Source organism: Daphnia pulicaria, chromosome 1 (assembly GCF_021234035.1).
Source record: "Daphnia pulicaria isolate SC F1-1A chromosome 1, SC_F0-13Bv2, whole genome shotgun sequence".
NCBI classification, from domain to species: domain Eukaryota; kingdom Metazoa; phylum Arthropoda; class Branchiopoda; order Diplostraca; family Daphniidae; genus Daphnia; species Daphnia pulicaria.
This window is the reverse complement of record NC_060913.1, coordinates 32,296,452-32,308,630: the sequence shown is the minus strand read 5'-3', so window position 1 is coordinate 32,308,630 and position 12,179 is coordinate 32,296,452. Positions and strand designations below refer to the sequence as shown.

General features: G+C 37.5%; 1 protein-coding gene across 1 annotated transcript; it reads right to left on the bottom strand.

Annotated features, from left to right (window-relative positions):
* Positions 1-1,565: 1,565 nt before the first annotated feature.
* Positions 1,566-3,584, bottom strand: LOC124321839. Its single transcript, XM_046784252.1, has 4 exons — positions 3,502-3,584; positions 3,251-3,431; positions 2,907-3,114; positions 1,566-2,851 (listed from the first exon to the last, which is right to left on the bottom strand). Exons 1-4 carry the CDS (start codon positions 3,582-3,584, stop codon positions 1,566-1,568), a joined length of 1,758 nt encoding a protein of 585 aa, XP_046640208.1.
* Positions 3,585-12,179: the final 8,595 nt, after the last annotated feature.

Below are 12,179 nucleotides of genomic sequence, written 5' to 3'. Positions count from 1 at the left end.
CATTTATCATCGGATGGTTCTTATTTTTGAGGATTCATCTCGATTCACATCACTCAACTTTGAGCCTCAACGTCCATCTTTTTTCATCATCGATCCTTGCTTTTATCTCTATGCCAAGAAAGAGAAGCAGTGGGATCAGACCGGCAATACAGGCTGCTGTGTACAAGCAAAATAAAAATCTTCGGCGAGAAGCCAACGCACAAGTTCGAGCAGCCATTGAACCTCAAGTTGCTGAACCTCAAGTTGTCAATCCTCAAGTCGCTGAACCTCAAGCTGTTCAACCTCAAGCGATTAAACAGAAATCACTGGAGGAACGCATACGGCAAGCAGTGGGAATTTTCAACATTATTCAAGATCTTCATCGCAGAATACCCCCTCAGCTACTGCCACCAGTGAGGTTTTGGCTTAACAGGCAGCGGGAAATTTTCAATTTCAAAACGCTATTCAGACCGTATCACCGAGAGAAGACGAACACGTTCTTCAGTTGGCGCATGAAGACGAAGACGTTCTTCAGTTGGCGTATGAAGACGAAGCTTAAATCTCATTCGTGTTTCTTGAAATGCATGGTTGACAACTCGAAAGAGTCATTCGGTCGGTAGTTCAGGGAGCTCTCTATGTATTAAGCCAATCGTCAATACAATCATACTGCTATTCACTATTCAATCATCTCGATAGTTGTATCTTCTCATATATCATAATGAATCTCCAAAGCTCACAGTATCCTTGTGGCCAGACTTGGTCACTCTCACTCTCTACTCTCCTTTATTTCGCCTTTCAAGTGAATAGTCGACTGGCTTTTATCTCATCTTTCACAGCTGTGAAATCATTAACATCGTGGCCACGCTTGGCCCAACTCTTTCTCTGGTTACCAAGCTTGGTTTTCATCGCTAGTAGCTGACAAGCTAGCATCATCATCTCTGACGTTCAACATTTCATTTGACAAAAATGGCGAGCGTGGCTTCCCTAACGTCCAAACATTGCGGCAATCGCGGTGCATTTACTCGACTCATCGCCAAAATTTCCGACATCATCCCCGATGCTGCAATGGATAGAGACCAAAAAATTCACGAGCTGAACAATAAGTTGGGAGATCTTCACGACAAGATCAAGGTAGTTGAAGCGCTCGATACCGAAATCGTTGAACTGTTGGCCGCGGCTGACGTGGAGGATGAAATGGACAGTGCTGGTGTGGTCAATACGGCAGCGTACGACGCTCGTGACGCAGAAGAATTTACTCTGAAGAAGCTTATGGATGAAAAAGCCACAGAAGTAGCAGCAGCTGCCAATCCCAATCCTCCAGCAGCTACAATCACTCCAACCATCAACGTGACCACTGCCACACATTCAAGTCATCATCCAAAACTCAACCTACCTGATTTCAACGGAAACATCCCTGGGTTCTCGTTTTTTTAACGAGAACCCAGGATTGTCAATTTACCATCAGATGTAAGGTTTTTTGTGTGACAGGACCTCCGTTAGGCATTTTTACAATCGGTAAACACTAAAAAAATTAACAGATTCATGTGAAAATTTCTGGATTTTAATTTGAACGAGGGTTGAAGCTCTTAATCTATTTCCAACTTATTTTTCATTTCCCAGTAGACTGGAAAACACAAATTTGAATTGAACGAATGAAGGACAACGTAATTCACGTTCCTCTCCAAGGACCACCGATGTTCTCCGTCCTTTTTGCTAGTCGTTTTAAAAACGAAAAAAAAAGCTCTTGTCAAATGCGTCGTTGAATTATTTTTGCTTCGATTGTAAATTTGAATTTCTGTTATTTGGGAATCGTGATCGATGTCGCTTAAAAGTTGTATGCTTCCAGGCATTTCGGATTGAGCAAAGTTGCGATGTTTCCTACTTGCTTTGTTGGCAATGTAACATATCAAGACAGATTCGGATATTTCGCTGCCTTTTCCTGGTTTGAGGTCAGCATAAGGGACGTAGAATAGCTCTGACGGATTGGAAGTCTGAAAAGTGAAAGTATTATTACTAAAGTAACCGTGTAAATTGTTAATGAGAATTTTCCAGATTGGGGTATGCATTTCAGACTTGGCCAGTTTCAGTAAATAATATTCTTTGATTACTCCGTCGTCAATTTCTTTCACCCGCTCAATAATTTTTTCTCGTATTCCGTAAGCGTTTTTCTGTGCGTAGGCGATAACATTTTGCCCAAGTTTGTCACAATAATGTAGATTAACCTTTTCGTTGTTTAGAAACAAGTCGATCATTTCCATGTCCTTTGCAAATATTACAGCCACGTGAAATGGAGTAAGACCGTTCTTGTCACGGCAGTTTATATTTGCGCCATTTGCCAATAGATGACGAGCCATTTTGCTATTTGATGCCATGGCGGCATTATGGAGGGCGGTAACGCCAAATTTGTCGCAATCGTTAACGTCAATTATTTCCTTTTTATCAAGTAATAGATCGATGATCTTCGTGTCTGTGGCGTAGAATGCCGCCACATAAAGTGGCCAACGGCCAATCTGGTCCTGTTTTTTTGGATCTGCGCCGTTATCCAACAGATATTCAACGATTTCGGTGTTGGATGTCATGATTGCGTGGTGGAGGGCGGTCGTTCCTGTTGCGTCGCATTGGTCAATGGGAATTTTGTTTAATAATAAATCTATTATTTTCTTTTCTCTGTTGAATTTGGCCGCCATGTGAAGTGCGTTCCTTCCTTTTTCGTCGCGTCTAGTGGGATCAGCTTTCATTTGCCCCAGAAGATGTTGAACCGTTTCAGTTTTAGCAAAGAGAATGGCCAAGTTGAGCAGAGTGAAACTGTTGTACACGCCGTTGATGTTGTGCTTTCCGTCTTGCTGGACTCTGTCGAGTAATTCAGTGTATCCTAAATAAGTTCGAAACGACAAGCGGATGCCAGTTTGAAACATTCGATAGGAAACTAATAATATCTGACAAGTCGGGGTTTCTCTCTTCAGCGGACAAGGCAGAATAAGTGAAATCTGTCTCGTATTCGTAACCGATTTTCGTGATTTTTTTCACGATTAATGGGATGACCGACTCGCAACGTGACAAGTGACGTTGGCATTTGGCATCTACAATCATGTGAATCCACAATAATGTTAGCAGTTGGTCGGTGGTGTCATTGCTCTTCCGCAGCAGGAACCGGTTATGACAAAACGGGATTGAAATTTCTTTGATTGTTTCAGGGTCATTGACTTTTCCCGTCTCTCTCCCCTTCTAATACTAATTAAGGCAGCGTATTATCTATCCCGTTAAATCAAACCTGAATCACGACAGCGCCGCCCATTTGGTAGTTGCGGATCACAGTTACATATTGGAAGCCCATTTTGAAGGTCCAAGTGTCCATGATCTCCTTGACCGTCGCAGGGAGGATTACATTTTCTGAATCCGCCTGAGTTTGAAGGGCAGCCCACTGGTTGTCTTGACCTGCATTGTCATACGCACTGTCGCAATCACAGTCGATTATTTGAAGCGATCATGAATCAGCATTTTTTTGTCGATAGAAACATTTACTTGTCGTTGAGATAATGTGTCATTCCACGCTGGAACGTTTCCAGTCCGATTATATCTGCGCACATACTGAGGTGAGCCCGCATTCCTCTCGTAGGTGAATAGCTCAAAATGCCACATGACTAGAAAGGAGGGGAGAATATTCTTATATTATATATCTTGTGATGAACGACCTAGCAGACAGTCATCTTCGCAGGCGCCTTTTTTACTTGATTTTTTGAAATTTGAAATTCAATTTTTCTGGCCGCCACAAGCAGCGGCTAATGTGCTACTGTTAAATTTTTTTATGTTTGACAACGGGCGATTTAGGTGTAATCGTTTATTGATGCAATGTGGTTTTTTTTGTTTACTATAGGCCGTGTTTTTAAAGATGGAGGCGATCTTTGCAGTTTTGGAAGAATTGACTACCTGTCCTATCTGTTTTGAAAAATTTATCACCCCAAAGTGTCTTCCATGCCAACACATTTTTTGCGTGGGGTGTATCACAAACCTTCTGGCAGATTTACGATGGCATGAGCTAGTAAGAACTAAATTATTTGGTTTTTTTCTCCTTTTAAAATTATTTTTTTTTTTAGTTTAAATGTCCGATATGTAGGGAAACTTGGGATGTTCCTTTGGAGGGCTTCCCTACTTCTTTAGTAACTCAAGAACTGCTAGATTTGGTCTTACAATTTCCGCGATTGCCAGCTGTGGAGTATGCCCCAAATCCTCCTCCTGAACAGGAAGTTATTCCGGATCCTCCACCGATGCTGCTACCGCGCCTTGATGGAGGAAATGTCAAGGAGCGAGTGTATGTTTTCCTAAATCGCCATCTGAACATTTCTCCAAAATATTCTACGACACACGATGGAGAAATCCATCGTGTGACGCTCACAATCTCTGGTAATTTATATTACAAAACTATTCCTTCCAATATTCTAATATTAATTTTTTTTAGGTTTGCCGGAATTGGAGATCTCAGTGGAATGCGATCAACTATCAACCGGACGCACAATGTGTGCAACTCTACTTCTGAAGAAGCTTGTACGTCTGGGATACATGTCCGAGGACGGAACGTAAGTTTCTTAAAATATATTCGTTATCTACATTATTACAAATATCCATTTCTATTTTTATGCAGACTCGGGCCGAGATATCTCTTTGCAAAATTTGCTTTGGATTGGGAAAGGGGAAATTGTCTGGGCGGATGGGACTACGGGAACTCGAAATCAAGAATTGTACAGTTATTGACAGAAAAAAACATTCGCATGTCAACGTGCGCAACGTCATGGCGACGCGTTAACCGCACCATCTTTAGGTGTTCTCTAGATATACCAGACGGTATGTAGTAACAAAAATTTTTTTTTATGTAGTAACAAAGTTTTTGACTACATAACAATTTTTGATTTCTTTTCAGTTGTTCATGTGGAGAGAACAAGCTCGGACACCAAAATGGATGCAAATCTCCATGCGCACATGGAATTGTCGCAGAAATTATTCCAATTGGAAATTGTGAAAAGTTTCGAATTTTATACTCAGGAGGCGGCTCGTAAAAAAGCGGAACGTAGAAATCTCCAAGTGTAGCAGCATCTGCTCCACTTGGAGATGGGTTAGATTGAGGAAATTTTGATGGTTAGAGGAAATTACGAGGTCTTTTCTCATGTCGAACGCCTTTTGGGATGTTTTTGAAGTAGAGGTACACCAGAAAACCAAATACTCAAACGCTACCAAATTCAACTTTTGAATTCTTGTCTGTCTGGCGAAGCTAAAGCTCTTCTACTCGAACTGGTACCGAGTAATGACAACTACACAGTAGCAGTTGCTCTAATGAAGAAACGTTTTGGCCAACCAGCTAAAATAATCATGGCTCACATGCGAGCTCTCGTAACATTGCCAAAACCCGGAACCGACCGGAACTCACTTGGCAGTCGCGTAGCAATGTTCATGTTGGTACAAATGTTCGGGTACAAGTCAAAGTTATGGATTGCCCCCCTCAACTGACACTGAATCTTTTCTGGTTGATATACCAAGTCATAGAAGATGAAAATGTCTATCCAATCTTTAAAAGCATCCTTGTGCAACCGAAACCTCGTGTAGGATATTGGGCATTAATGCTCAGTACCTTTTCTCTCTGTGTACAATCTGGTAATGCTGATACCTGATCAAATGCTGAGTCTTCAGATACAAATAATGGCCAGACCTATTGCCATGCCGGTCCGACAGGCGGACAGGGCAACAGAGGGCTATTGCCCTGACAGTGTTAATAACCCCATCTAGCGACGGCTATTGCATTTTACTTTGCGTATGTACATTTTTACTTTGGTCAAGGCTTAATGCACCTTTTCTTAATTTGTCTCCGTCATGACTCACGAATTAGGGGAGAACGGGGTCATGATGGACACGGGTCATAATATGGGACAAATGTAATTATTCCCTCAGTTCACAAGAGAAAATTTAATTTTTTATGTAGAATTTAGTGTATTACGTCACGGATAAACTTTTTATTGAGATCACGTGATTATTTTGGATGCCGTATTAGTTTTTTTGTAGAAGCCGAATATACGGCTAAAAGCGATGTAGTCGGAGGGGGAAACTTTGGATTTTTGTGATATTTCACGATTTTCAATTCCGATTATCTCGTGAACGGGAAAAGATAAAAATCCGGACTTTATTCCGTTGGAATCGCCTCGCGATTCTGAACAGAATAAACATAGTCCGGATTTTTAGAGTCCTTTTCTGGATTACGATCCGAAAAGTACCTCCACCAAAAAGTGGGTATTTCGGTCCTGTTGAGTGGGAGATCGCTTGTTAATATAATCATGACTGAAAACACACAGTATTTTTTTCAAAGGAATTGGCAAGGCATCGCGACAAAAAAAATTTAAAATCCATGGAATGGTCCTGGTGGTATAGTGGATAATGCTGTAGATTGCAAAACGAAGGTTGAAGCATCAAACCTTTGGAACAAGAAAGATTTTTTTTCGAAAAATAACTTTTTTTTTAAGAAAAATGCATTTGACGATGGACGGTTATCAAATTTTTTTTAAAAATATGAATTAAATTGGGAATAAAATATTTGAATAAACGGCTTGGGATTGGTACACTAGACCATGTGAATATCCGTGAATATCGCATATCTAGCGTTTAACCGCGAAGCCACTGATAATTAGTTGATAATGAAGTCTGCGCGGTAATAGTATGGACACAGCAGTCATCCATTCGGCTGTCCCATATAGCATCATAGCACCTTATGGCAGCAAAACTGCGACTATTTTATCGAAATTGTGATCTGTTTTTCGTTATATTTGCATTTTTAAACTGGATTCTAAATATTTGATCAAGATGTACGGGATTCATGAAAAAGTTAAGATTAAAATAATATTTTCAATAAAATAATTTGGGGCTATAGTTTGGGACATAAGATACGGTACTATGAGAAACAGGGGCAAGCAATAACAAAGTGAAATGTTAACAAAAAATTCTAATATTTTCACGGAAATGACTGACACCCCATTCGCTCTTAAAATATTATTTAAAAACGGGAACAGGTACAAGAAAAAGGAATGACAATTTTATTGGATCCGATCAGACTCGATCCTTAAGACACTGAAATATGTTTTGACACAAAATGCTTGACCAATGCAATAAAATCTATAACCTTGTACATCATCAATCGATTCGGCTTGAAATTCTGCGTCGATTGATGTATATTTTTTAAAATTTATTGTACCAATTAGCGTCTGTTGTCCCAACATTCGCATTTTTCTTCCAGTTTCCTGGTAATGAAAAATCTCTAAAAATGTTCAAAAATATTGACAAAATCTCACTTGATTTTGCAAAACTTTTTAATCTATACATTCTAATATAATTATTTATAGGGTTAGTGCACTTTTAATCTAGATATTCCTTAAGGCGTGATTTTTTTCTTACAGCCAACACAGACCACAAATTTCCTGGCCGTAAGGAAAATTGTGAAATTTCATTTTACGATTTATCTTTTAATCCTAAGTATTATAAGATGCTTTTTGTTCATTTGCGTATCACGCCCTATAGTTTTAAATTAGTTAATTAGATTTTGCTATAAAGCCTTAATTTTTTAAATAATTTACTTGAAGAAAAAATCGTCGTTTTTGTCCCAATTCGCGTTTTGTCGTCCTGTGTCCCATTTATAGCGTTTTTACCCTAGATGCTATGAGCTCCATAGATTTTAAGAGTTTATCATTTATATATATATTTAGATGTTAAGAGCTCGACAGATGTTAAGAGCAATTATTGTATAGATGTTAAGAGTAAAAGAAGGTCAATAAAAAATCACACAAAGAAAGAGATTTATCCCTCTTCTCAACCGTTACGTTGACCTTAAGATACAATGGAGGGTTATAGGGGAGACAAAAGGTCACATTCCATAATATTGAACAAAATTCTTGTATTATTTTATGCAGACAGAAATAGTTGGGGTGCCCAACGAAGGACAAGAATACCCAGATTTAATACCTAAAATGCCCCATTCTTTTACATTCCCGAAGGAAAATACAAACTGGTATATGGAAATCTGAAACAAGACTGCCTTTTTGGCAAGAATTTTATGTTTATACTTACTAACATAGCAAAAAACGTATATTTTGATAGAGGTTATTCACCATCTGATATTAACTGGTTTTTGAATTTATAAAAACAAAATACGGTGATGCTTTTAAAAATACTCCAAGAAGAGCCGATTTCAAAAATTGGGTGAAAGAACTAGACATGAAAAACAAATTTAAAAAATACGTGCCCTAATACCAGAAAGAAAGATCCTGGATACACATTACCCGGTTATAACTTCTGTTGTCCACAAAATTCAATGGATTACGTACCAACGGCAATGTTAGACTACATTTGTCAATGTCAAGATTAAATGCATGTCAACAGACCAACTTCTTTACAAAATAATGATGGCCAAGAATTTGATATAATGCTAGATAATTGGTCAAAAGCAAATGCCGATAATTGATGGTCTGGAAAAACATACAACGAAAAACAAGGTACAGTTTATAAAATGAATATTTAGCCTGAAGGATGCTTTTGGTAGTAAAACTCCTCGGACTAAAGCTGTTATTCCTAGTGTACTAAAGCAATATAAAACTGAATTTAAGGATGCATTTATAAATAAAGATGGATCTAATTTATTGCAACGATCTAGACAAGATCCATTAATTTCATTTGATGATTTGTATGATCATGGCATCATGCATTTCTAGAAATAAATGTCAATAGGGATCTTACCAGGATGGTATGACATGGAAGATATAAAGAAATATTGGGATCGTCAATCTATTTTATTGATGTTTACGAAGTTCTCTATTTAATTCCTAAACTTGTTTTAATGTAGAGTAACTTAAACCTACAAAAGATGTATCAGCGAACTCTTCTGCTTGGTGGAATTATTTCTGGATCTTGTATTTCAGTTCCACCTTCTTTAACAATTGTTTTCACTACTACTTCTTCTTGTTTCACTTCTTTTGATCGGCCAATTTCTTTCTTTCCAGCGAGAGCTTCTTCGACACGTCTTGCTGTGTCTGGACTTGCGGGTTCATTTGGCTGACGCATTACTTCATCTGCATCTTTTTTTTCCTACGTATTGTTCCACTTTAGGCTTTTTTTCTTGATATTCTTCCTCTCTATCATCCGTTCTTGAATCATTTTCACGCTTTCTACCGGGTTCTAAAGTTTGTTGTGTAATAAATTGTTTAGCAGCTTTATCTGCATCTGCAAAGGTTTTGTAAGTTTTATAAATTTCTCTCTGCTCAGGTGAATCTAAATACATCCTGTCTAGAAGGGCCTTGTAAAGTAGACCATGTAGCGTATTTAGGTTCCCAATCAACTCGATCCATCGATCCATCGATTGAGTGCAGTAGATACAGTTACTTCACCTTGGACCCTTCATCTAAATTTGGTTTAACAAATTCTGCTCCATACAAAAGTTCATTGGCAAATCCATCGATCGCAGATTCCAATACGTCTTCTCATTGTGCTATGATTCATGTTCCTCCGTTGCCGCTGTATGATGGTAAAAGTAATTTTTAGCTGTTTAGTGTGATGTAGCTATTAGGGATACGTTTTAATTGGATTTTACTTCGTCCAAAATATACCGTTAGCCATAACGCACCACTTGCACTTGGTGAAATTTGAAATTACATCGTAGATTCTACAGTATGTCCATTTGGTGGTTATGGACTTTGAGAATATTCCGAAGGTAGAGCTGGATGGGTAACAGGTGTTGGACAATATATTGAGAAGAGTTCCTTAAATAAATTAGAAACTAAATCTATTCCTGTTGGTAATGTTGTTTAGTGAGTGAAATATTGGAATCATTAATAAGGTATGGTTCATCAGCCTAATTGTGTATTTGATCTATGCATTGTGTACAAAATACATATTGTGTTGGAAAACCGCAAGATATACATTCACTTACATCACCAACAGAATCATACAGCCGAATAATTTTCTCAGAAAGTTTACACAATTCACAAGATAGTTTGACAGATAAATGTACTGCATTAAAAGGTTTACTAGTTAATTCTAAATTGGAAAGTAGCCCTGTATTTACATTTTCATTTATGGAAAACATTTCGCTTTTAAGGTTTATATGGAAAATTACAAAATTTAGTAATTTTTTTTATCTAATAGCTCATTATCAAAGAATTTTAGACAAAGAAGGAGACGTAATTTTTTTCTTACAATTAATCAATTCAAAATAGCTGTAGCTTCTTGCATACAAAAATCATATAATGTTTTTTTTAAACAAAACACTAGTGGTGTACGTGGCAAAGTTATTCCCCTTTGATTTTTTACGTTAATTGAAACATCTTGCCCTTCCATAATATTTTTAATAAGTTCAATTTTCCATTCTACAATATCTGGTTCATTAGTCAATACAACTCTTTTACCGGGCGCATCGTTTAAAGGAAAATAAGTTCTTTCGTCAAAATCCATAATATTACAATAGAATCTAGCAGATTCTACAATGCTATTGACAATCAAACTCTTTCCTGCATTACAAGGCCCATAAAACCACAAAGTGTTTATTTTAATTATTGATTTATCAATCACTGTTTTTACATCTTGAAAAAACTTATTTTTTTAAATACCATTAAAAACTAAAATTTTGTCTTGAACCAAATTAGCGAAGAATCTTTATCGTAGTAAAATAAGAGTCGTCATAACAATATGATCGTTGTTACTATTTAATAATGTTTCCCAATTCGGCATCTAAAATCTTCACTAGTCCAATTGCTTCTTCAACTGCCTCGTCCTTTAACTTCTTTGAATAAAGTAGCGCTTCGAAATTCCTAACCTAACTCCGGGTTCGTTGTAATACACTGTCGTAGCCATGAGACGTCGGCTTTGCCAGATTCAATGAAGAGGTTTGCAATTCTTCTCCCTGCGGATACTTTTGCCGTGACATTCAAAATGAAAGAAGTTAGGAGAGACTATGCAATACCTCAGAAAAAATGTGTAATTGTTCCAAAGATCTAAAGATGGCAAGCTTTTCCAACACAAAAACCAGTGTAGTTTTAACCAATGGGTTTTGAGGTTAAAAACATAATCAACAATATAACAAATTTTGAACTGGGAAAGATCTAGGAATCTAGATAAAATTTTCTAAACTAGACTCTAAATATTTTTCATTGAGCGTGACATTTCACATGAACTAGCCCCTAAATAATTAAGTTCGGCTTTTACATTTAAACTGGTTTGAATGGCAAAATAATAAAGTGGATTTACATTCTATAAACCGAGACGATCCATTTATTCTACATATACTGTCCATTTCGTATGGTCGATTTTCGCCATCGAAAGTTTGGAAACTCAAAAATCTACCATCTTGGAACTTGATAGTGACGCGTAAGGAGTAACATTTCCATTTAACTTTTTAATTTGCAATTGCAAAGAGCCAATCAGCCAAACAGATTCATCTAGCTAAAGTGGTTCATTCAGAATTTAAAAACCCTTAAAATCGTGTGAAATCATGTTATCTTTATCATATCAACTGGTTTGTTTTGTAGTTAAATTGTAAAATGGAGCAGCCTCCACCCATTGAAGGTATCAGGTAAACTTATTGATTATTTTGATGAACGATTGTTTTTGTAAAATGTTTATCTATCAGAAAAATATATGAACCAGATGTACAATGGAATCTGAGAAAGGCATTTATCAAAAGAAATGAAGGTAAAATGGAATGGATGGAAATCGTCAACAACAATGCTATCAGACATTCAATTTTTTTTTACGATGGAAGAATTACGTCTGACACAAAATGCCAAGCCGAAAAGGAACGCACTATAGTTTATGACGTTCTAAAGATGTCTGGGTGGATTATTGAACAGCAACAATCTGACCAAGAAGGTAACGCCAGCCAATGCAAAGAATATCTTGGTTTCATTATTGACACTGACAATATGACTGTACGTATTAGTGAGGCTAAAAAACAACATATCACCCAGCAAGTTCTGGAGACGATCGCCCATGGACCAAAGCCAATTATGGAAAATGAATTAGCCGGAACTCTTTAATAAATGGTCGCAACAAAACTAGCAATAGGACCATTAGTCATAATATCAGAGACCGGTAGTCATCATAGTCATGACGTCAAGAGCCACTCGCATAGAACTGGATGCAGTTGTACAAGAAAGTGAATGGGGCACCCTGCGCACCCATCT

Excerpts from the sequence above, each read along its gene's own strand:
- LOC124321839 (XM_046784252.1), bottom strand. The coding sequence starts at position 3,584 with ATGCGGGCTCACCTCAGTATGTGCGCAGATATAATCGGACTGGAAACG. Across the intron at positions 3,115-3,250 it reads GCGGCGCTGTCGTGATTCAG|AGCAATGACACCACCGACCA; the intron begins GTTTGATTTAAC and ends CTGCTGCGGAAG. Across the intron at positions 2,852-2,906 it reads CGACTTGTCAGATATTATTA|GATACACTGAATTACTCGAC; the intron begins GTTTCCTATCGA and ends GAACTTATTTAG.